The 25786-nt window shown below is 42.4% G+C and overlaps 1 protein-coding gene across 1 annotated transcript in view; it reads right to left on the bottom strand.

Moving 5' to 3' along the window:
• Positions 1-25786, bottom strand: part of CDH4 (cadherin 4) — a 724668-nt gene that overhangs the window by 51869 nt on the left and 647013 nt on the right. The window contains exon 8 of the mRNA XM_038750169.1: positions 23577-23714. Coding sequence (XP_038606097.1) covers positions 23577-23714 — 138 coding nt within the window. The remainder of the gene's footprint in view (positions 1-23576; positions 23715-25786) is intronic.

Raw genomic sequence — 25786 nt, 5'->3', positions numbered from 1 at the left:
GGCATGCCCCAAGTTACTGTTCTAACTCCAGCTGCTGAAACAGACTGCATCTAGATCAGAGATAAACCTGTGGTGATAATTTGGCACAAAGAAGCCATATTTCTTGTTTTAACCTTTTACATGAAGGCATCCCAAAGTCTTCCATGGGAATGCACAGATGGGATTTCATCAGGTAAAGCTAAATGTAAGCTTTGTTTAGACCAAGTATCTATCTCTCTCTCTGCATCTGTCTGCATTTGTCCTTAAATTGTTACAACTGCCCACGTTTTAAAAGATGCCTTGAAAACGATGACACCCAGATATCACCTCCCAAAGAGATAATCGCTTTCAGAGAAACTTATCGTGTGGAATGAAATTCAGTGTGTGCATATAAATGTGTATCCTTTATCAAAATATGTTACGCCACAAAGGCGCTTTTACAATGCTTATAAGAAAAGCCTAAAATGAGGTTGAAAATTATGAGTCTTGGGGAAAGCAAACTGTCATGTCAAGATTAGGAAAAAGCCCAACCAATTTAACCCCCATGCAGAAGAGTTGAATTTTATCGGCATTTCAACTGCTCTCCAAACTTCTTTAATCAACCTACTTGACTTTGGGAACTTCTATGCTCGACTGAAAATCATGAAGGCAGACACATCTTGGCTTCCAGTATACAAAAGACTTTAATCTATAACCTGGCACTCCTGTACATTCAAATCCTGATACAATCACCTTGTTAGGAAGAAAAATTGTGAATTTATCCAACGTGGGATCTCATCTAGCCTTGACTGATGCAGCCTTTGCAGCGGTGACCTTTAAAACGATGGCTATACTGGCAATAAAAGAGACTATCACTAGAGCCAGGAGAAATGGCATATGTTAAAATTTAGATCTCAGAGCAGCTGCCTCTCATTTTGCTGTTTAGTCAAGAATCTTTCTCACAGTCCATTTACTTCCTTTCCCTTTGTTTCAGGCTTAGAAAACTAATAACCAGAAGACGAAAGAAGGTCTGTTTGTAAAGAGCAGTTGATCAGCCGGATACAATATTAGTGCTGGCTTTTCCTTATTACAGAGTTGTTGAGGTTTCACAGGAGGCTTTTCATCCAGGATTTTATCACCTAATGCTAAAAGAAGGTCTTACAAATAACGGAAATGAAGACTGTAAATGGATCGTTTGAAAGGGAAGCACTCTTCAGGATGCTCATCGCTAATCACTCTTGTGGAGTTGGCCAGGGGGTGGGAAGGTGGGGGCGGGGTGCCAAGGCATGACTTATACTGGACGAAATGATGGCTCTTTACACCCGGAGATGAATCTACTGGCTGCATTTGAATCTATTAGATGCAGGAAGAAAAAGCACTAGAAACAGTAAGACAAAATAAAAAGACGACTGTTCATCTCTGGCTCCTGGTTTGAGTCAGCAGTGAAAATGTGGGAGGAACTTTCAAATAGATAGTAGCCTGCCGTTGGTGTCTAGACTCCACCCTATACCCCAGTCCTTTATAACCACTTCAAACAGTATACTGCCTCAAAACAACCTCTTGGAATGGCTGGGCAAGTAGACAATCTGAGCACTCTCCACCTGAGTGAAGTCCATCAGATCACAAGGAAGCAGCATGGCCTAGTGGAAAGAGCACAGTCCTGGGAGTCAGAGGGCCTGAGATCTAATCCTGACTCTGCCACACACCTGCTTTGTGACATTGGGCAAGTCACTTACTTTCTCTGTGACTCAGTTCCCTCACCTGCAAAATAGGGTTCCAAAACCTATTCTCCCTCCTACTTAGATTATGAGCACCTCGTGGGACCTGATGATTTTGTATCTACCCCAACAATTAGCACAGTGCTTAGCAAATAGTAAACGCTTAGCAAATATTATTATTAAATCACTATTATTATTATTACTGATGGAAATGCTGGCAGGAGATTAATATTAATAAACTATAGGCAGGTAATGCCAGAAAAGTATATACTGCTTTTATAAACTCTCTGGTGATCTAAGGAAGTGCAGAACTGAAGCTGTTAATTCTCACACTAGCAGAATGATTCATTCAATCGTATTTACTGAGTGCTTACTGTGTACAGAACACTGTACTAAGTGCTTGGAAGGTACAATTCGGTAACAGATAGAGACAATCCCTACTCAACAACAGATTCACAGTCTAGAATATCTGAGCTTCTCCCCAGGGTAGAGAGAAAAAGAAATTACGGCAAGAGGGTATTCAAGGGAAGGGACCTCTAATTGGAGGGTGGTTCATGGGTGAGAAGTCTGAGGGAGGGAGCCTCAAGAAGATGATGCAAAAGATGGCACTTGGAGACAGGCAGATTCTGGGGGTTCAGAAGAGGTTTCTGGGGGAAGAGGATGTCTAGGATGAGAGAGCCTTCTGAAGGAGGGAGGATTCAAGAGGAGGAGGTAGGTCAGCCTCTTCAACTTCAGAAGACATTTGGGGGAAAGAAAGGATGTAGGAAGAGAGGGAAAGGGAGACAGAAGAGGAAACTGTCTTTAAAGGAAATCTTAACACCTAGTACTATTCTACTCCTGCCTGCCAGCTGTTTCAGAAGAATTTAAAATGGTACCCAACATCCTGAACTCAGTACTGGCAGTAGACAGGAATGTAAGTCCCAGCCAAAGAGATGAGGATGATCTTCTGAGCACTGCTGATAAAAAAATGATGATGATATTTATAATGATAATAATGAGATTATATATATATTAGGCTATGCACTCGGGCTGTTAAAAGATAATCAGATCAGATACGGTCCCTGTCATACAGGGGCTCCTGGTCTAAGAGAGTCTAATTCACTGGTAGGAATTGGCAAGGGTTCCCCCTGAGCAGGGGCTGGAACAGAATCCAGTCTTCCCCTTCCTCTACTGCAATAGCAGTGCTCCGGGCAGGGATGGAGGTAGCCACAGGAGGGGACTGCAATCAGTCAATCAATCAATCGTATTCATTGAGCGCTTACTATGTGCAGAGCACTGTACTAAGCGCTTGGGAAGTACAAATTGGCAACACATAGAGACAGTCCCTACCCAACAGTGGGCTCACAGTCTAAAAGGGGGAGGCAGAGAACAAAGGCAAACATACAAAGGCAAACTGCAGTGGAATGAGGGGTAATCAATCAATCAATCAATCAATCAGTTGGCTGGGTCCAGTTTCAGTTGATAAACTAAGGGGAGTTAGTTCCCTTAAAGCCCCCAGTGGTGACTGGGTGTTCCCTGACATGGCAGCAGAGAGGCAGGGGCCTCTTCTATGCCCAGTTTATTTGAAACCTAGATCCTCTTCCTGGATACACTCAGGAGATCATGACATCCATTAGAATTTTATGTATGTATAAGCCAAAAGTTTTTTGTACAGTGTTTCCTATTTTTCAAATTATTATCACGTATACGGAGATGGGAGGTGGAAGAAGGAGGGAGAGGTTGGAAGGATCGAAGGATGAGGGAGGAAAAATGACGGTAAGCTCCTTGAGGGCAGGGATCACATCTGCCAACTCTATTGGATTGTAGTCTCCTCAATGCTTAGTACAGTGCTCTGCAAATATCACTGATTGATTGGTTTGAGGGAGACAGAAAGTGAGCTGGTCCTGTGGGTTCTTAAAATGACTAATGATGGTGAAATTATATTACTACGTGCAAAGTTAAGCGAATAAAACTATTTTCTGATGGACACTCCTTTATGCATCATTTGCATGTAACTGTTTCTTTTGTTGCACTGTTGCATTTGCTACCACCACGCTGGTTCCAGCTTTGTTTTTCCCTCCCTGTTTATGATCATCTCAAAAATAATATTCACTGGCTATGCCCAATTATCTGAATTAATTTCTTTTCATTTTTAATCTCTTGCAATTAATATCCAAATCCATTATCATCCGTGGTACAGTTTCTACATGCATTGTCTTCTCCTATAATGGATCTGGGCCCTTTGGCTTTGTGGTGCATTCTAAACCACAGACATTGGAAAAACACCTAGTAAATTTCAGGAAATATTTCTTGGTGAAGTTTATATCGAAGAGTGTACTTTAACTCATGAAAGTTTAATAAAGTTTCATAAAGGAAGGCCTTAAGCTGATAAATCTAGTTTAGGATTTTCTTATTAACCTTCCCCTAGCCATAATGAGTTTTTAATTTAATTTTTTTTTCAGATTTTTAAGGCAGAGAAAAAGCTGCTTGCAGACCCTTTGGGATATAAAGGCAGATATTTGGGAAAGGAAAAATGAGAACATTGGATCTGAATTTCTTTACTAGACCATAATCCTGGGATTCAAATTCATTCCAATCCCATGGGGTTGTATCTGGCTCTTTTGCATATATAAGTCTTCTTAACCAAACTCTTCTCTGAAAGTGAAAATCCCTGTTGTTTCTAGATTAGTTTCCCAATTACCGTGTAGGAGGATTTAGGAAGACAACCGGATAGCATTATTGGAGTCTATTCAGAATCCTCTCGACTTTCTGTTCACAGTCGGGACAGAAGTCTCTGTGAATTTTTTGGAACCTAAGATTCAAGCACCAGCAATGTTCAGTGGAAATTATGGAGTGCAGGAAGTTCAGAACCATCATTGGGTAAACACTTGGGGACCCAGCTCCTGATAGTTCAAGGAAAAATGCAAGGTGATTGAGGATATGGGCGTTTTCATGCTCATTTTTGGTTTCACATATCCTTAACAACTCTAATCTATCAGAAACTGACATGCTAACGTTGACACAGTTCTCTTAAATTTACCTCCACTGTAACTGAGAGAGGTTTAATTCAGGCCTGCACAAGTCAGGTAGATAATGTAGGCAAAAATCTGGGCAATTTCCACAGAAAGCTTACTTCTGGGTAACAGTCTGATTCTCTATTTTGCTTATGTAAACCTGGATTGGCAGGTACACAAAGCCAACTGCAGATGCTTAAATACCCTTATTAACACACTCAAAACGGTGTCAACTTTCCCTAAGTGTCCTTTCCAATCCATTTTGGGGAGTTCTCCATGTTGTAACCCTTCCCACTAGGAATAAGACCATCCAGTGGGTTGGAAATATTTAATAAGAGAAAGCCTTCAGCACAACTAAATCCTTTACTAAGCCTTTTTGGAGTTGGCCAGAGAAGGTTTCATAACCGGAACGTGCTTAATGGAATTCTAACTATGTGTCCTCTTAAAATGAGATTCCTCAGAAGAAACATCATTTTAAGGTCAGCCTCAGCACACTGCATGTCATTAAAGGAACAGCAAGATGCTGAAACTTGCCAATTTCTTGTTTTTTTTTTTTTTAAAATGATCAGAAATAGAAGGCTGAGACCCTCGAATGTTGTCTTCCAATTACTTGAACTTAACTGGAAACCAGAGGCAGGTGGGCAAACCTCTAGAATGGCGTGCTCTGGATGAATCCCATAGAGCCCTGTCATTTTCCCCATATGCTATGCATGTCATTAACTCTGGCCTCACTGTTTTTCTTCTGTTGTCTTTGCCTGCAAATTAAGGAAATACACCCGAGAGTTTCACATGATATACCGTAAAACTACAAAGGATACAAACAAACCAATTATGTGGGGAGATCTAAAATGAGAAACAGTAAGCTGGATATTTCATCTTTGAATGAGAATACTGAATAATCTCCCTAGTTTAGAATGGGAAAACTTGCCTTCACAACATCAACTACTTTTTCCTTTCAGCTTCAAAGGCTTAGGAAGACAACGAGGTAAACAGGGTTTTAGATTAAAGTCAAAACCTATCATTCTGGTGCAGCTGACTGACAACCAAGTGGTTAGGGCCACTGTTGATGTGCTATCATTAAGAAAGTACTTTGTAAGGAGAATAAATTTCATATTTAAAGGCAAAACTCAGAATACCTCAATAAATTGCATATTTGAAAGATATCAGAACTCATATGAGAAGCAGCATAACCTTGTGGATTCAGCATGGGCCTGGGAACCAGAGGAACTGGGTTCTAATTCTGGTTTGACCACTTGTCTATTGTGTGACCTTGGGCAAGTCACTTAACTTTTCTGTGCCTCAGTTTCCTCAACTAAAATGGAGACTCAATACCTGTTCTCTCTCTTACCTGATTCGTATCTACCCCAGCGCTTAGAACAGTGCTTGGCATATAGTAAGGACTTTACACATATTATAAAACATTTATAGGTCAACTCACTAAATTATTCACAATGGCTAGTTGATCTCCATGAGGCAAAACCAATGCTCATGTTAAGTAATTTTTTAAAAATTCCCAATACCACACATTTCTTATTGGAGTGAACAGAAGGAACGAATGAAAAACGGTATGGTCTAGTGGATAGAGCACAGGCCTGGGACTCAGAAGGACTCTGCCACTTGTCTGCTGTGTGACCTTAGGCAAGTCCCTTAACTTATCTGTGCCTCAGTTACCTCAACTGTAAAATGGGGATTACGACTGTGAGCTCCATGTGGGGTGTGGACTGTGTCCAACCTGATTAGCTTACATCTACCCCAGGGCTTAGTACAGTGCTTGGCACATAGTAAAAGCTTAACCTATACCATAAAAAGGAGTCTTATTTTTCATCAAACAAATATGGAATTTGCCATTTTTTTGAGTTAGGTTAAAAGCCACTCACTTTAGCCCATGAAGACAGGATTTATTTGCTATAAAGTGGAATGAGAAGAGGTGGGAGGTCCAGGAGTACCTGTGTGGGAGCTAAGTGTTCTCAAGCTTGATCGCTGACCTGTGGGGCTGATGTCTGGGGTTCTTCATAACACTGCAGAAGTTTGGTTCCCAGATCACTCTGAATACCACCTCATCTCTGGGGAGCAAAGTCACAAGGACACCAGAATAAGCAGTGTGGGTTATCCGGGCTCCGGCCTGCGGGACTACATGGAGCCTTGGAGACCCAGGTCACTGGAGGCAACTGGGGAGGCTGTTGCTTCTTTGGGTGGCTTTGCCAGCTCTGGAGGTAGAAGCAGTGTGGCTCAGTGGAAAGAGCCCGGGCTTTGGAGTCAGAGGTCATGGGTTCAAATCCCAGCTCCGCCAATTGTCAGCTGTGTGACTTTGGGCAAGTCATTTAACTTCTCTGGGCCTCAGTGACCTCATCTGTAAAATGGGGATGAAGACTGTGAGCCCCCCGTGGGACAACCTGATCACCATGTAACCTCCCCGCACTTAGAATAGTGTTTTGCACATAGTAAGCGCTTAATAAATGCCATTAAAAAAATGTCAGGAGAGCCCCACAGGTCTGCTTCTGCTACTTCAGAATTTTCAGGATCATGAGAGATACTTGTTGCTAAATGACCACTAAAATTCTTGGTCTTCTACTTAGCTTGGGCCACCCCTGTGGCTGCCAGGAGCTGCAGAGGCTCCCGTGACTGGGAGAACGCTTAGAAGAGGCAGGGCTGTTGGAAGCTATGGGCAGGTAGGTGTTTAAAATGAAAATATTGGCAGCAAGGCATTTGGTGCCACTAGTATCGGACAGAAACAGGCCTGCTTAAAACTGGACTGTCACACAACCAGATGAATCAACCAATTAATCAATCAATCAATGCTATGTATTGAGTGCTTACTGTGTGCAGAGTACTGTGCTAACCTCTTGGGAGAGTACAGTATATGAATGGCCATCTTTTCCCCATGTCATTAGGTAATAGAAGAAAAGCAAAAAAAACCCAAAACAAATATTGTCAGCTCTGAACAAGTAAATTATCTGAAAATTTCAAGCAATAGGATTTTTTAGTTTGAAATGTCTAATTAATTGCCAGCACCATTTTTTTTGGCTCAGTTATCCCTATAATTTGTTAATGAATAACTGGTTATCGGATGCCATAGCCTTCCCCCTTCCCACCCTGCCTTCACAGCATGACTAGAAAGGGGAGGGAGAAAACAGTCAACTTTTTTTAGGGTTGCTTGCTTGATTCTCACTTTGCTTAATCTGATTTCTTTTATGTTTTGGGCACACAAGCCTATTCTAAGATATGCAAAATAGTGGTGCAATATTTTAATTTTCCTCTTCTGAACTTTTCTGAAAAAAAAAATTAAAAAAATATAAAAAACAAAAAGTCCTTTCCACGGCTGATATGCAAAGTATGTAGCATGAACTAATTCAGAACAGCTTGGTGACCCAGGCAATGTTCCTTATTACTGTTTTGGATTATCTGAGTTCTAGCTCATGCTGACACAAAACAGTGGGCTAGTAATGCAGGAGAATAGAGCTGCAAAGAATGATTAAACACCACAACTGACTTCCAAGGAAATCTTTGCCTCTGGATATCTTTAAAAAGATATCTGACCCAGAGACTGGGAAGTGGATCATGTTCATTCATTCATTCAATCGTATTTATTGAGCGCTTACTGTGTGCAGAGCACTCACTAAGCACTTGGGAAGTACAATTCAGCAACAGAGACAATCTCTGCCTGCAAAGGTCTCACAGTCCAGAGGCAGGGAGACAGACATCAAAACAAGTAAACAGGCATCAATAGCATCAATATTAATAATTAGAATTATAGATACATACACATCATTAATAAAATAAATAGAATTATAAATATGTACAGAAATACACACAAGTGCTGTGGGGTGGGGAGGAGGATAGAGCAGAGGGATTGAGTGGGGGTGATGGGGAAGGGAGGGAAGGGGGAGCGGAGGAAAAGGGGGACTTAGTCTGGGAAGGCCTCTTGGAGGAGTTGAGCTTTCAGTAGGGCTTTGAAGGGGGAAAGTGTGCTAGTTTGGTGGATTTGAGGAGGGAGGGCATTTCAGGCCAGAGATAGGATGTGGGCCAGGAGTCAATGTCAGGACAGGTGAGAACGAGGCACAGTGAGAAGGTTAGCACCAGAGGAGCAGAGTGTGCAGGCTGGGATGGAGAAGGAGAGAAGGGAGGTGAAAAAGGAGGGAACAAGGTGATGGAGAGCTTTGAAGCCAATAGTGAGGAGTTTTTGCTTGATATGGAGGTTGATAGGCAACCACTGGAGATTTTTGAGGAGTGGGGTGACATGCCCAGAATGTTTCTGTAGAAAGATATGAAAGAAATCCCAACCCATGATTTTTGGATCTATAAATGAGAAGTGCAATTCAGGATTTGGAAAGTCAAGTCCCTTAAAAGCCCTGAGGACTTACTCGTGGAATCTCTGTTTTACTTATGCACTGGAAGGCTGAAGTCTAGAAATAGCGAAGCTGAACCAGCTAATAGGAAGGTCTCTGAACTCAATTCATTAGGTTTCATGACTGCAGAAGGAATAAGTTATATTATTCTTGATTTTCAACCAAGCAGTGCATGTCTCCAGGAAACCAAGGGAGCATGTGTACTGAAAGGGTTTTTTCCCTTCTTTTTTGGCAACAGGAGTTGCTTTGAAAATTGAAATCTGTCTGAAAATGCTCTGAAAAAGCATCTGTCATTTCTGCTTTTTGAAATGCAATGGTCTTTTATAATCTTGAACTCCAAGGGCTGAAAAATTCATTATATTTAACTTCCATCGAGGGGGTTCAAAATTACTTAATCAACTCAATTTTGCTTCTTGTGTAGCCCTAATTCAGAAAAACTTTATCTTACGGAATTGTTATTGCAATTAATTTCCTTCTTTTTTTGCAGCAGACTAGTTACAGTAATTAGATATTTTATAAAAATGAGCTACATTCATACAGGGTAGCTTCACTTTTACATTTGATTAATCATATTACTACTGAGGTCTGGGGTTTGTCTCCAAGGAAAGTTTAATGACCTCATTTTAATTCTCCTCTTAACCACAGAGCAGGTATAAATGAACAGAAATAAAATGATCTTCCCCCTCCTTTCAGTCTCAAGATTAATTTGATGGATTTTCTTTGTGACTGACCCATTTACAAGGGACCGTCTATCTGGTTCTAATTAGGTGCAGGGCAGATTCCAGGTAAAAAGGGCCTTGGCCCATCCCTACCAGCCATATGCTGGAAGTTGCTGAGCGATCAGAATCAGTGGACCCAGGGGCTGGCTCCTTTTTAATTCTGCTGCTACATAATTTAAGCACAATTAGAAATGATTCTCCCAACTACCCCGTCATTATTAATTTTGTTATTGATTAAAGGATATTATTGGGAAAGAGATTTTTTTCCTCAGTGCTTCAGCTGAGCATTAATCATTTTAATTAGTTCAGATCTGGGATTTGGGTTGTCTCAAGGACCAAGATGAACAAAAATGTCCTTCTTGGATATGAGATACTATATCCAGTGGAGGAGAAAGCCACCATTCCCTCCCTGTCAGAAGAAGATGCCCACTCAAATAACTCCAGAAACACTGGATTGACTGTGGACCTTGCTCACAGATGATCCTGAAGCAATTTTTATCATCAACAAAGCTGAGGCCCTAGGCTGGGGGGGATTTCTGAATAGGCCCAAATCTACAGTAGTAAATTTTGGGGTGAAAGAGGGTATGGGGGCAATTTTTCAGAAAAGAAGTCTTAAAGAACACATAAAGAGTTTCTGATGGTCTCTCTAGCTACCTCCACATCTAGAAGCAGGATGGGGAATGGGGAGGGAATCAAAAACATTCTCGGCAAAAGCCAAATTTCCCTTCTGAGGGAAAATTAATGTAATTAAATACTGGGTACTAACCTAAGACTCCACCTGGAACACAATCAACTAATCACGGAGTGGACTAGGACAAAGAGGGGCCTAGTAAATTGGGGAGAAGAAGCCCCATGGCCATTTTGGAAAGGCTGAATTTACAACATACTATGTGCATCAGGAAGGACACTTGCAAGAAAGTAGAAAGGGGAGAAAATGGAGGGCTAACCTTGGACAGGACTGCGTTAGAGGAAAGTTAGGGAGCTTTAATTGGAATTCTTTTAACTTTGTTACCTAGTATATTTAGATTATTATTAAGATTATTTCTTTTTTTCTTTTAAAAGCCTGATAGAGCTCTAGCCACATCCTGCCTCTGACTTGGAACTCCCTTTCTCTTTATATCTGACATTCACTCTCCCCACTTTCAAAGAACCTTTCCTCCAAGAGGCCTTTCCCAACCAAACCCTCATTTTCTCTTCTCTCATTCCCTTCTGCATTGTCCTTGCACTAGGATTTGCACTCTTTATTCACCCCTCCTTAGGCCTGTAGCACTTATGTACATATCCATGATTTATTTATTTAATATTAATGTCTGTCTCTCCCTCTAGACTGTATGCTGATTTTGGGCAGGGATCGTATCTTCCAATGAGAAGCAGCATGGCCTATTGGGTAGAGCCTCAGGTTCCTCATCTGTAAAATGGGGTTTAAGACTGTGAGCCCCATTTGGGACAGGGACAGTGTCCAACCTGATTAGCTTGTACCTACCTCAGCGCTTAGTATAGTGAGTGTCTGACACATAATAAGCACTTAACTAATGCCAAAAAAACCCTGAAATCAAAAACTCTGTTATACTGTACTTTCCCAAACACTTAGCATAGTGCTCTGCACACAGTAAAGGCTCAATAAATACCATAATAAATAAGCACCGGAATTCTGGGGTTATCTGGCTCATTCAAGAGAACAGGAACAAAGCTTCAAGGATTTTCACTGACCAAGAGAGATGCCCTCTCTCTTCTGCCTGCTGTTGCTGCCATGGCTGCTGGTTTAGAATGTCTGCACGAGTTAATTATTTATGACAGAGGTTTTCATCAAGACCTGGAACATAATTAAGGGCGCCTCAGTCCATTTCAATTTAAAAACACCAACTTCGTGTCCACAAGAACCTATTTGACTCACGATTTCTCATCTTCTGTGTTTGTGAACTTAATTGAAAGGCAAAAGAAATTAAGGATTTGCTGGTGCTTCAACACAGGGCTGATTGGGGTCACCTTTAGGCTATCATTCTCCTGGTCAGAGGGAGAGTTTTGCTTGCTGTGGTGTACTATACATTAAGCATACGTCAAGGATGACTCCATTGGATTGTGTCTTTGAAGGTGGTTCGCCCTTTGAGGAGAATTGTTTCTTCAGGGAAAAGATAAATCCACTGGATTATTCCTTTTATGGTATTCTCCCTCATAGTAGGAATGGTGTTTTTAAGACAAACCTCCTCACTCAAAATCATGCATAAAACCTTTGTTTCTTCTTGAGAATTCCAAAGTCACGCAACAAAGTGGAATTCTCCACTAGACTGTAATTTCTTGAGGGCAGGAATCACATCTACTTACTTTTTCATTCATTCATTCAATCGTATTTATTGAGTGCTTACTGTGTGCAGAGCACTGTACTAAGCGCTTGGGAAGTACAAGTTGGCAACCTATAGAGACGGTCCCTACCCAACAGTGGGCTCACAGTCTAGAAGGGGGAGACAGAGAACAAAACAAAACATATTAACAAAATAAAATAAATGAATATGTACAAATTAGAGTAATAAATACATACAAACATATATACATATATACAGGTGCTGTGGGGAGGGGAAGGAGGTAAGGCGGGGGGGATGGGGAGGGGGAGGAGGGAGAGAGGAAGGAGGGGGCTTAACAAGTACCATAAAAAAATTATGGCTATAAATGTATGGGCTCTGGGGCTGAGGGTGAGGCGAATACCAAATGCCTAAGGGGTACAGCTCAAAGTGCCTAGATGATAGAGGAGGGAGAGGTAGTTGGGAAAAAGAAGGCTTAATTGGGGAAGGCCTCTTGAAGGAGATGTGACCCGTTAAGGTTTAATCAGGGAATGTCTCCTGGACTCTAAGCTCATTGTGGTCAGGGAACACGTCTTCCAACTCTGTTTTATTGTACTGTCCCAGGTAGTACAGTGCTCTGTACACAGCACACACCCGGTAAATACCACTGATAGATTGATTGGGGTGAGATTGTAAGAGGACTTGGACGTTGGAGAGAGTGATGGTCAGGTCAAATTGAAACGTAGAAGGGCACGAACAAGGGGCTGGTGGCAGGACAGGTGTGGGTGAGTGAAGGGCAGTGAGGAGGTCTGCTTGGGTAGAGTGTAGAGCACAGGCTGGGAAATAACAGATGAGGGCAGACAACCAGAGGGACAGATGGTGGAGAGCCTAGAAGTCAGGGGTCAAACATTTGTGCTTGATATAGAGGAAATTAGGTAATGGTTGGAGGTTTCTGAAGGTGAGAGGAGAAAGACATTTTAGAAAGATGATCCGGGCTGCAGACCGTAGTATAGACTGAAGCAGGAAGAGGCTACAGGCAGGGAGACCAATGAGGAGGCTGATACAGTAGTTTAATCAATAGATAAGAGCTTGAATCAGGGTGCTGGTCATTCGGACGAAGAGGATCTGAGAAATACTGTGGAGAGAGAACCCGCAGGATTTTGTGACAAGCTGAAGGTGAGGATTAAAATATAGTGAGAAGTCAAAGATGACAGCAATTTTGCAGGCTTTTGGGACAGGGAGTGAGTGTGAAGTGAGAGAAGGGAGAAGGGACCCAGAACAGACGTGAGGAGTAGCATGGCCTAGTGGATAGAGGATGGGCCTGGGAGTTACAAGGACCTGGGTTCTAAACCCAGCTCTGCCATGTACCTGCTGTGTGACCTTGGTCAAGTCACTTCACTTCTCTGGGTCACAGTTACCTCATCTGGAAAATGGGGATTAGGACTGTGAGCCGCACGTGGTTTGTCCGACCAACTAGCTTGTATAGTGCTTAGTACAGTGCCAGGCAAACATAAGCACTTAGCATATACCATAAAAAAAGAGAGACTCACAGTTAGGGGATAAAGGGTGGAAGAAGGATCGGCAAGTGAGACTGAGAAGAAGTGGCCAGAGAAGTAGGAGAAGTGGGAGAGCAAGGTGTTGGGAGAAACAGTGATGAAGTGACATTTCCAGGAGTAAGGAGTGGTCAGCATAATTGAAGGTGGCCAAGACGTGGAGGAAGATTTGGGGAGGATAGAGTCCACTGAATTTGGCAAGGAGGGGGTCATTGGTGACCTTGAAGAGTATGGGCTCAGTGGAATGAAGGCAGTAGGACTGTGTCTGATCTCACTGCATTGCATTTATTGCAGTGCTTAGTACAGTTCTTGGCATGGAGTAAGTGCTTAACTACCACAATTATTAAGAAATACCAGTGGGTGTGTACTCTGTGTTCAAGAGGTCTGGATAAGAACAGGAGCAGGAAGATGGGGCAAAAGCTAGAGAGAGCTGTGGGATTCAGAGAAGGCTTTTTTTAGTATAGAGTCAAATAATCACTGCCATTTATTGAGTGATTACTATGGGGGTACACTGTACTAAGAGTTTGGGAGAGCACAGTACAAGAGAGTTGGTAGACGTGGTCTCTGCCCACAGTGAGTTTACAGTCTAGAAGGGGAGACTGATTAATATCGTTAAGGGCAGGGAACGTGTCTGCTGACTTTAGTACTGTGCTCTGCCAAGCACTTAATATAGTGCTCTGCACTTAGCACTCAGAGCGTTTGAGGAGGGACTTAAGTGTCTGATTCAACTGGTGACGGCAGTCAACATTGGGGTCAATAAGGATGGAGAAATAATATTGCCCGGCAGAAGAAAGGTCAGAGTTAAAGCAAGCAAGGAAGTCGACAAGGTCGGCCTGATATCTGGATTTCCCCCAGTAGTGCTCTGCGGGGCACGTGCAGGAAATGGACTGTGGCGGTGATCCAGGGCTGGGGGTTAGTGGTACGAGATGGAGGAACAGATCGTTTGACGAATGGTAACTCAAAACAGTCAAGCCCTTCTCCTTGACTCTTCAGAGGGTGAGCGTAGAAGGATCTCTGGAAAAAGGAGAGCGTTTATTCCTGTCCTCGCTGAAATCTGTTGAAAGTTGCAGTCCCATCATCCCTCACCGGTTCAAGAATACTTTTTTCACGGGAGGATGACTGTCTGTGTGGCTGATGCTTTTCCCCTTTCGGGGTCTTTTCAGAAATGGCACTTGCCCTTTTGAAGACTTCACCATTCTCAGCAAAGAGTAGACTGCTCCAGCAAACCAGTTTATCGCTGTACGGCTCAACCCGTGGTTTCCATGAAGAAGCGGTAAAAAAGAAAATCCTACAGTTGACCGGTGGATCAGTCGACATTTCCATTACAGATCCAAACGCTGCACGTCAGGGAACAAAGCATCCTCTTCGCATGGGCAGAGCTTGGCTGGGTTGTCCCCCACTGCCACCGTTGACTCCTTGCCTGGATTGCAAAGGGGCTTCCTATGAGAATCAGCTTCCCGACAACTACAGATCTGCTGATGATGACGACAGTGCTGCCGCTGTCGGGGTGGCAGTAGGCCGGCGGCCCTCTGTCTCTCCAACTGCTAAGTACAGTGCTTTTCACAGAGTAAGTGCTCTATAAATACTACTGATTGAATAACTGATAGCTCCAACTCCAGCTTGGTTTTAACCTGCTTTGCAAACCTGCCCCAGGAAACCCCCCAAACCTGACTGTCCCTTTACTCTCTCTGACAACTACTTCCAAGTTCCGCTATATTCACTTTTGAGATATAAATTGGTGTTTAGAGAATAGCTTGTTTCCAAATGTAATTCCTTAGCTGTACTGACTTTAGGTATGTTCTGTTTGCCTTAGTCATCCTGGGTATGGGTGGCTAATGGAGAGGTACTATGGAATGGGGGCAGATTGTATTGATTCTCTTGGAGAGTCACATTAGATGAAAGAGATTCTACTCTAGATCCAAGAGTAAAAGAGACCAAATAGGAGGAAAAATTAGTCTGGGAAATACTTCTTGATTCAAAATGGAGGTGAAGGTAGAAAGCATAGAGATGAAGAAAGGGAAAAGGCTAATACTGTGAAGAGAGACACTTTTTATACCTCTGCACACACAGCAGTCTACCATTCATTCCTTCCCTCTAAAAGGAGGATGGCAATATTAGAAACCCGGGGATGACCCCTTTCTTCTTTTTCTGGTACCAAACATCAACAAGGCCAGGAGAACAGGAGACCCTTTGCATTGTGCCAAAATCCATAAAATCCTTCATTTAGAACCTCAACAAGGCTTTGGTTTCTAGTTATTTTTTCTAGGAGATAGGGGCTGAGACGGGCAGTTTCCCAAACCCTATACTGAAGGCTTATTAACATAAAAAACCCTATGTTTTACATTGTGCTTCCTGTGTTGAGTTCAACTAAGTAGGTTAGGTTAAAATAACTTTTAATTAATGTTTAAGAATAGGAATCTGATCATGCAAATTCTTCTACATCATTTTAGCAGTGGCTGATTTTTCTTGATTAAATCCGATAAAAATAGACCATATGTGTATGTCAGCCTGGATCTCCCTGGGCTTCTTCACCCCCAACCAAACTTTACATTCCCCCAACCAATCACTTACCTTGATTACATATTCCTTAGGAATGCAAGAATATCTCATGGGTCAAACTGCAGAAGGATAACCCAGTTTGCAGGTATTTACAGATTTTTCTTTAACTGTGGGATACTTGACTATGAGCTAATCGCCGGCAAAATTAATATGTAAGTGCCAAGAGAACAAATCCCTGCCCTCAATAATTCCCATCCATTTTATCTACTTTCCCATTACTCTTAGAGACCTAATAGTATTAAGCTTGTTTTTATAAATCCTCACTTGACCTGAACCAGAGTATAACATTTCTATACAAGCTGGGCCTGAGAAGTTCACTGGGGGAATAGTCAATAGTTGAGGCATGCTGTGATTTGTTTCATGCATACAAGCAGGGTATCTGGCCAGAGGCAAATTGGTGGGGAGATTTTGGGGAATGATCTTCCTGGCTAATGACTGAGGAGCAATCAGCTCTTGTGGCTATACATTTATGCAATTATCCAATATGTACAGAACATCTCTGACCATGGGTGTTCCATATGTAGTTGTCAGTCTCCAGAGTGCCCCACTTCCCATTGGTGCTACATTACTCTAGCACTTCAATCTGTTGTTGTTATTATTATTATTATCATTGCATTTATTAAGCACTTACTATGTTGCAAACACTGTTCTAAGCGCTGGGGTAGAGGCAATTAATCCAGCTCGACAGTCTCTGACCCACAGGCAGCCTACAGTCTAAGATAGAGGGAGTACAAGTAATAAATCATCATTTACTAAATGAGGAAACTGAGGCACAGAGAAATTCAATGACTGTTACTCATTTCATTACCTTCATTAGTGACTCTTCACCAGAATTTTCATTCAGTAGAGGTTGCTTCCTGCTTACCCATTCCTCTTCTTACCAAGCTGAAATTCCTGACCATTGGTTTTAAGAAACTCAATCAGCCAACTCCCTAATACTTATCCACTCTCTTTTCCCAGTACAACTTAACTTACACTCTTATTCATCTCAAGCTACCCTATTCATTGCGCCTCATTCTCATTCCTTGGCTTGACCTCCTGCTTGTGTCCTTCTCCCTGACTGGAATTCCCTCTCCCTGCATATCAAACAATCTTTACCTCTCTTCTTGACAAAGTCCTTTAGAGGTCATAGCTTCTACAGGATGACATCCTCAGGTTATATCCTCCAACCACCTCTTTAGCAGTTCTGCATTCCCTTTGCACTTGTATACTCACAACTACCAGTAGCACTTATTTATGTACACATCTTATATATCCTATTACCTAACACTGAATAATTTATATATCTTCTTTTCCTACATTTTCTTGTTTGTAAATTATGTTAGTGTCTGTCTCCCTAACTAGATTGTGAGCTCCTTGAAGGCAGGAATCGTGTCTACTAATTCTATTGTACTCCGTCCCAAACTATTACAATACCTTGAACACAGTATATTCTCCATAAATACTACTGACTGATGGATTATAGACTATATAAAAAGACTTTGAATAGGAATTTGGCCCATTTTTGTGTCTGCCTCCTTGAACCTTTTACTTTCTCCTGTGGGGAGATCATTCTGGTCTTGAATCGCTGATTTCTTGAATCGCTTCAGTGAATGAAGCAATTTTCAACTTATTCTTTTTCAATGGGTTGGTAAAGCAGATTTCTTTAATGAACTGCTCAAATTGCTTTTGGGGGGAATGTTGGGGAGGTGAACCTCATTTGGTGAGATATGGCTTATCCCCATTCCTGCCTGTGGGGATAGTAGGGAAAACCGTTTTGCTGATGGACTGATAGAGTAATGGAGTAATTAAATGACACACCCAAACTCAATAGTGGTGTTGGGTCCAGAGCCAAGAGTCACCCACTGGATACAATGCACTATACAAAGTACGTGGGAAAGTATGATACCTGCTCCTTGCCCACAAGGAGGGCACTCTCTAATGTCAGAGACAGACACAAATATCTACAAATGGGGTAATCAGAATAAATGGATTATACTACCAATCATAGATGTATATGTAAGTTCTGATGGATGGTGTAAATAAATATGTAAGCACTAGGGGTGGCCAATGGGTTGATGTGACTTGGAAATTTCGAATAGCTTTTGCAGGTTCTCCCATTCTTTAATTTTTCCTTTTCTCACCTTTGCCCCCATCTATGTATCAATCAACCAATCCCATTTAATGAGTGTTTATTTTGTACAGAGCACTGAATTAAATGCTAGGGAGGGCACGAAAGCATTATTAGACATGATCCCTGCCCTCAAGAAGCTTACAATCTAGCCGGGGAGACAGACGCTAAAATAAAGTACAAGTAGGGGGAAGCAAAAGAGTTTAAAGATCTATACATAAGTACATACCATGACCACTTATGTCAGCACAACTGGTAATATTTCTTTCCAGGCATTTGTAACTGCAGCACTTGTGAAACTTCAGTTTCTTTGGGCATCCATTTGCTTTAGAATCATTCTCGTCCATTTCTTTCTCAAAGTGAAATGCTCTCCCTCATGACTTGATATTTTTTCTTTTCACTCTGCTGGACTTGAATATTCTGTGGTAAGGTCAGTCCTGACTGTTGAATTCCCAAATGCCAGCATCTGAAGGATACAGGGGTCTGGTGGGGCCGACTTACTCCAGAAACCACTGAGCAAAGCATTTAGGAACACTAAGCATATACCTTTGTGTAATTATGACCTGAATGTGGTCTTTGATTTTCTCTCAATCATCAGTCATATCTATGGAGGGCTTACGGTGTACAGAGCACTGTACTTAGTGCCTGGGGGAGTACAATGTAGTAGATAGAGTAGGTAAATACGTTCCCTGCCCACAGCGACTTTCAGTCATTTTCCAAGAGCAATCCCTATATTAATTAGTCTCCTAGTTTGGTGTAGTTTTTGTACGTGAAGTGCAGGCTTTAAGCAACAACATACTTTTATTCTGCTAAATGGCCTTCATCCTGGAATCATGATGATTTAACCTCAAAAGCCTATGGATTTAGTGTGAGGTAGTTTTTCTTTCCCTTCCCTAGTGAATTAGACGCATAAACATATGCATTTCAGGAGCTGAGGAAGCGAGGGAGCAGAAAGCACTGAAAAGCCTGCTCAGGTTCCTCTCATTATATAAAGTGAATCAACAAGTGGAAAATTTTTTACCTGTGCCAGTCAGAAGGAAAAGCCCAGATTCGATTTTTCTACCTGCCTGAAATGAGATTCTGTCTACCACCAGGAATAAATGAGAAGGGTTGCTTTCAGTGAGGACATAATTTAATATCATTGTAAATTCTCCCCAGTTTAGTGAGTGCCTGGGGTCCTCAGTAGAGAGTGTATTGTCAAATATCCTGGCCTTTTCTTCTCTTTCTCTAGTTCCATAAAAAAGGCATCAGAGACCTCTCGAAAACTGCCAGTGCAAGCGCTCTGGGATGGGTTGTGGGGGGGGAGAGAATAATTTTCCAAATCATTTAAGTGATCCTAGGACCAATTGTACTGGTGGCTTTTCCATGTCCAGGTCCTCCCCGCATCAACGCTATTTAAACTCTCAGTACTGGCCCGACTGCATGTTTGCTTGCCTTTCCCTAAAGCCCTTGCAAGATAAAACTTGGTAGCCTTTCTTCCCTCCATCCAGGTGTCACATTCTCCAGTGCAGAGCTGTGTAATCCGAGCTGTGTAATCCAACCTGGCGGGAGCACAGATTGGCCTTTAATTCAGTTGCAGGCAGTGGACAGTTGAGATTCCCACGCTGTGCCCTGGGAGACCATGTCACCATTCTCCATCAGCGCACTAGGTGTCACTCTGTTTTCACGCAAATGCAGGTTAGCGATGCAGTCCCCTTGGCATCACGGCTTTACCAGGAGGCAAAGCAAAGCTGGGACTCTACATAGCTGATGCTGAAACGATGACATTAAACCAGGAGTGACTTCCATTTGCTTTAAAGAGGGCCCTCTTATGCCAAAGAGACTTCTTTGGAGGCTGTCATTTTAAACTGCACATTAGCTTCCCAGTACTTCATTGGATGCCCAGAATTCTCATGGCATTGCAGAATAGGATCATGATGATATTATCATCACCATTATCGTTGTGCTGAGTTTCCATTAATGGAGTGACTTTCTTCCAAAGATGGAGACTGCTTGCCAGAATGAAAATATTCACATTGCCTTTCCCGACATGCGAGCAAAATAAACTTGGCATCTCTAAACTGAGGTTCTCAAGTTACTTTTTTAATATGTATCAATATCTACATTTCATAAGAGGCCCAAGAAGCTAGAGGCCTTTCTCAGTTTTCGAGTGATTTTGGATCAGAGCCAGGAACCCTCCTGAGTCCACCTACCTCCTACCATTCCTCTCCAAACTCCCTGAGCAAGTGGTCTACACCCCCTGCCTCCACTTCCTCTCCTCCAATTGTCTCCTTGACTCCCTCCCATTTGGCTTATGCCCTTTCACTCCTAGGAAACTGCCCTCTCAAAGTTCTGAAAGAACTCCTGGGCAAATACAATGACCTCTACTCCCACCTAATCCTCCTCAACCTCTCAGCTACCTTCTACACTGAGGTCCATCCCCCCTTCTCTTGGAAACATTATTCAGCTCTGGCTTCATTGGCACTATCCTTTCTCATTCATTCATTCAATCATTTATCGAGCACTTACCATGTGCAGAGCACTGTACTAAGCACTTAGTTCTCCTATCTCTCTGGCTGTTCATCCGGCTCTTCCTGACTCACAGACCCTAACTGTGAAAGTCCTTCAAGCCTCAGCTCTAGGTCCCCCTCTATTCTCTATCTACCATCACTTCCTTGAAGAACATGTTAAGTTTGAGGTGTTGGTGGGACATTCTCATCTTCCCACCCAAATCCTGTCTTCCCCCTGACTTTCCCATCACTATAGACAGCATCACCACCCTCCCAATCTCAAAAGCCTGTAACCTTGGAATTATCCATGCCTCACCTTTCTCATTCAATCCATATATTCAATGTCACCAAATCCTGATGGTTCAACCTTCACGGCATCGCTAAAATCCTCCCTTTCCTCTCCATCCTAACTGCTACCATGTTAATCCAAGCATTTACTCTATACCACCTTGATTTCTGCATCAGCCTCCTTGCAGATTTCCCTTCCTCCTGTTCTCCTCACTTCAGTCCATACTTTGCTACCTGGAACATTTTTCTACAAAATCAACTGGCCCATGTTTCCCCACTCCTCAAGAACCTCCAGTGGTTGCCCACCCACCTCAGCATCGAACAGAAACTCTTTTCCAGCTGCTTTACAGTACTGTCATCTTGCATCTTCCTACCTTACCTTGATTCATTCATTACTTCAATCATATTTATTGAGCACTTACTGTGTGCAGAGCACTGTACTAAGCACTTGGGAAGTACAAGTTGGCAACATATAGAGACGGTCCCTACCCAACAGTGGGTTCACAGTCTAGAAGGCGGTGGATGCTCTCCTAAGACAATCCAGTCTGCACACTTCACACCTCTAAAGCCAATCTTCTCACTGTACCTCAATCTTATCTATCTCTCCACCAACCCCTTGCTCACATCCTGACTCAGCTTGGAACTCCCTCCCAATTCACTTCTGACAGACGATCACCTTTGAAGCCTTATTAAAAGCACATTTCCTCCAAGAGGTCATCCTGATAAAGTCTTCATTTCCTCTTCACCTACTCCATTCTGTGTCACGCTTACACTAAGATTTGCACCCTTTACTCACTCCAACCTCAGCCCCACCTCACTTACGTGCATATCCATAATTTATTTATTTACATTAATGATTGTCTCTCCCTCTAGATTCTTAGCTCCTTGTGGGCAGGGATTGTGTCTACCAAATCTCTTACATTATACTGTTCCAAGTGCTTAGTACAGTGCTCAGCACACAGTAAGCTCTCAACAAATATGATTGATTTTTTGATTGATTAAACCTCTAACCCACAGTCTATCATGTAGTTGGGACCACCTCACAGCTTCAGTCCCTTTTCATATGGCAACAAACGGCATATCTCAGAAACCCTGTCACAAACTCAACAGGTATTCAGCAGATGAGATTCTTAGATCTCCGATTTCCTCCAAATTCTTTGACCTCTCTTAGGGGTGTCTTCCATTTGTAAGAACTAACCCTGGTTTCTCTAAATTTCTTGGCTCCTAATAAGTCCTTCCATTTCAGGTAAAATCTTTTCTAATAGGAATGACATTAGATAAAGGAGTAGATCTGACTTGTCAGACTCACTAGGACAGTCAGTCTATGATGCTAACAAATTCACGACTAAGAAAAGAACCCTTTAATATGGAATTGTTTGAAGAACCCAATGGCAAAATTACCACGTTCCCTTGAACAATGCAATTCTCCCTTTTGTATGAGAGATTCAGGCTCTTTTAGAGGTATGTAACAGGGCTTTACACACAGTAAGTGCTCAATAAATACGATTGAATGAAACAATGTAACAAGCAGAGCAGGTTAGTTGGGTGGGGGAAAAGGGGAGAATGAACAGGGTGCTGCACTGTAAGCAATCCTTGCCATCAGAGGGCGAGTTTACCACTTAGTACAGTGCTCTGCACAGAGTAAGCATTCAATAAATACTAGTGTTTGAGCACTAATTTATCCAGCCAATACTCAGTGTTTCATAGTCATGGGGGCAGCATCTGCAAGCATCCCTGGTAAACAGCTAAGCAACCTCATATCAGGTCAGTTAATAAAAATCAAATTTTTACCTACTTTCCCGTTCTCTACTCATCCTCTGGAGGGAAGTTCTGTTGAACGGTTAACTGATCAAACGATTGGACTGCAGAGTGGGAAGGAGAAAGAGGAGTGGGAGGAAAACCAGGAATTGGTTCATCTGCATAGGAGATGACCCATGCCTGGATGAAACATGCCCAGGGAAGGGCAATGCAAGGTAGCTTGTACCCATTGCAATCTCTATTTTCCTTTCTACCAATAATCTACCGACATGGCCTTAAAGCCATATAGTTACTGAGGCCTAAACTCAACATCTGATTTCAAATTCATTTTCACAAACTCAATCTCCCTTTCATTTTACAGGGAGCCAGACAGAAACCCATGAGATTATTTGTGAAACATGCCTTGTGCTGGAAACCAGTATATCACCATTCCGACTGTCTGCCCTTCTGAAGCAGGACCCAACCCTATCTATCCTCGGAGCATCTGGGGTCTCGAGATAAAGCTCTAGCAAAACAGCTTCCCTATGTCAGCTACAGATGAGCTCACACCTCTCTCTTCCTCCTTGCAGTGTTGGCCCTTCTTTTGGGCACATTCTCTTCTCTCTCAGTCCTTCCAAAAAACCGGTAGGCCTTCGTTCTGTTGGTTCATGAATCACTCTGCTTTTTGCTGAAAGTCTTTGTTACTCTGTTATCTATCAAATTCTTTTGACCTGTCAAACTGCTAAACAGAGACAAGCAATATCAAATGCTCATCAATTACATACACATTGAGTGTCCATGCATCATTGTCCTGATGTATTGATACTTACAGTGGTGGCAGTGAATTCTGGTGGGCTGTCATTCACATCAGTCACCGTAATGATTGCTGTTGCCGTGTTTGAGAGGCCATAATTAAGATTACCCTCCATATCAGTGGCCTGCACAATGACTGTGTACTGCTGGACCTTCTGGAAAACAGACGAGAAAGAGGGGAAAAAGAAAAACATTTTAAATGACTTGCTTTATTTTTCAATCGGGGCATTTTTAGTTTAAACAGAGGAAAATATTTCTATAACATAGCAGTAACAGATCATTTCCAACTCAAATCTGGGGTGAATACTGTGGTTCTTGAGCATTTTTGGTCTGATACTACCTGTCTGAAGAGCTCTCTCATTCAATGGCACTGGGTAACAGAACAGGATGAAGAGGCTTGATTTGGTTTTCACTTAGAGTGACATAGGCTCAGCTGAGCACATTGCAGAACAAACCCCAATCAAAGTCTGGATATGCAGAAGGAAAGCTCATAAGACACAGACTTGGGGTTCAGCTTGGAAAAGCAGCCGAGGCTTATGTGAATGATTGGAGCTGCAATAGTAGGTGGAAAAGCCCCTGGTGCCGGGGCTGGGAAGCTTCTGGTAGTTAAACTTTTCTGGAATGGTCAAATTGAAACTCTGAATGGGGGGGAGAAAGGGAAAAAATACACCTTTCTCTCTACAGGTGCAGGGATACAAGCATGATTCTGTTTGAAAACTCAGTCCTCAAGGAGCAGTTAGCATCAGGTGCAGGTGTGATTTTAAAAAGCAAATAAACCTTGATGGAATGAATGAATTTTATTAGGCATTGAAGATTTTTTACATCACTTCTCTTTTCCTATTCCTCACCAGGAGTCCATTAGAACTGAATTTCCATTACAAGCTGATGTGTCTCATCCTTTCCACATTTCTCTCCTGATTAGCAGTTGAAAAATGAGCCAAAGCAACTCTGAAGTAGAACTTGCATTGACTTGAAAGTCAGTCAATCAATGGTATTTATTGACTCCCTACTGTGTGCATTTGGGAGAGCACAATAGTGTAGGTAGAATATTATCCTTGCCCTCAAGAAGCTTACAAACCGAAGTCAAAAGTCTTGGTGAAGGTATTGGTCTGCTCAAAGACCTGAGGTATCTGAAATGCCTTGTTTGCAGTGAAAGTGTTCCCCTTTTGTTTCTTCCTGGCCAAAATCGTTTCTCAAGGGGGAACTTGGATTCTGAAAGAGAATCACATTTCAGGGATGAACTTCCTAAGCAGACAGAATCACATCTCAGCAGCCCTGAGGAAATGACTACTTTGTGCCTGGAGCTGGAGGTTAAGGAAGGGAGAGTTTAAAAGACTAGAACGTCTTGCCATTTCAGGAATTTGCTCTGAGAAGCTCCCCTTCTCTGGATTCAGCCCAGGACCTTTGGTTGCTGAGTCTAACTCTAATTGGGGAAGGCTTACAAAGTAGAGGCACTGAAATGGAACATATTTTCACACTTGAAATCCTCTCCCACCCCTTTTTGTCTTTCCCTGCCCAGAAAGGGCTACTGTTGCCTCACCAAGGCCCCCTGAATGTGGCAAACTTGACAGTCCAAGGCCATTACATATAGGCTACCACTCATTCACAAAGAACTGTTTTAAGCCTAGGCTACCAAAGGGACCACTAAATCTGGTGATTCCTTAAAACTTGTCCCAGATGATGAACCATTTTGCCTACCTGCTTAACCTGCCTCTAAATCCAGTTTGATAGGAGTCTCAGAATGACCTATCCATCTTCCTTCTTTAAGGGAGAGGGAAGAAAATGAACTAATATCCTATCTGGGTTACAATCCATCAATCAACTAAATACTCAAAGTTTACAGAATATTGTATGAATGCTTGGGTGAGTACAATAAAGTTAATAGAAATGAATGATCCCTTCTCTCCAAGAGCTTACAATCTAATGGGGGAGTTAGACAATGAAATAATTTACAGAAAGGAAGAAGAAAGAAGATGAGTTCATGTATGTATGTTGATTTGTACAGACGTTTACTGGTGCGCAGCTGGTGCAGAAGTACTCAAGTAATAGTTGGGGGATATGACCTCAGGGGAAGAGAAATTAATCAGGGAAATCCTTCTGAAGGAGATGTGATTTCAGCTTTGAAAATGTGTTCTGCTGAATTTGAAAGTGGAGGTGAGTTGCAGGCTGGTGGAAGGGTGTGAGCGAGGGAAGGGTTGAAGGCAGAAGAGATGATAATGATGCACAA

This window comes from Tachyglossus aculeatus, chromosome 8 (assembly GCF_015852505.1).
Source record: "Tachyglossus aculeatus isolate mTacAcu1 chromosome 8, mTacAcu1.pri, whole genome shotgun sequence".
Classification (NCBI taxonomy): Eukaryota; Metazoa; Chordata; class Mammalia; order Monotremata; family Tachyglossidae; genus Tachyglossus; species Tachyglossus aculeatus.
This window is presented reverse-complemented; position numbering and strand designations above follow the sequence as displayed.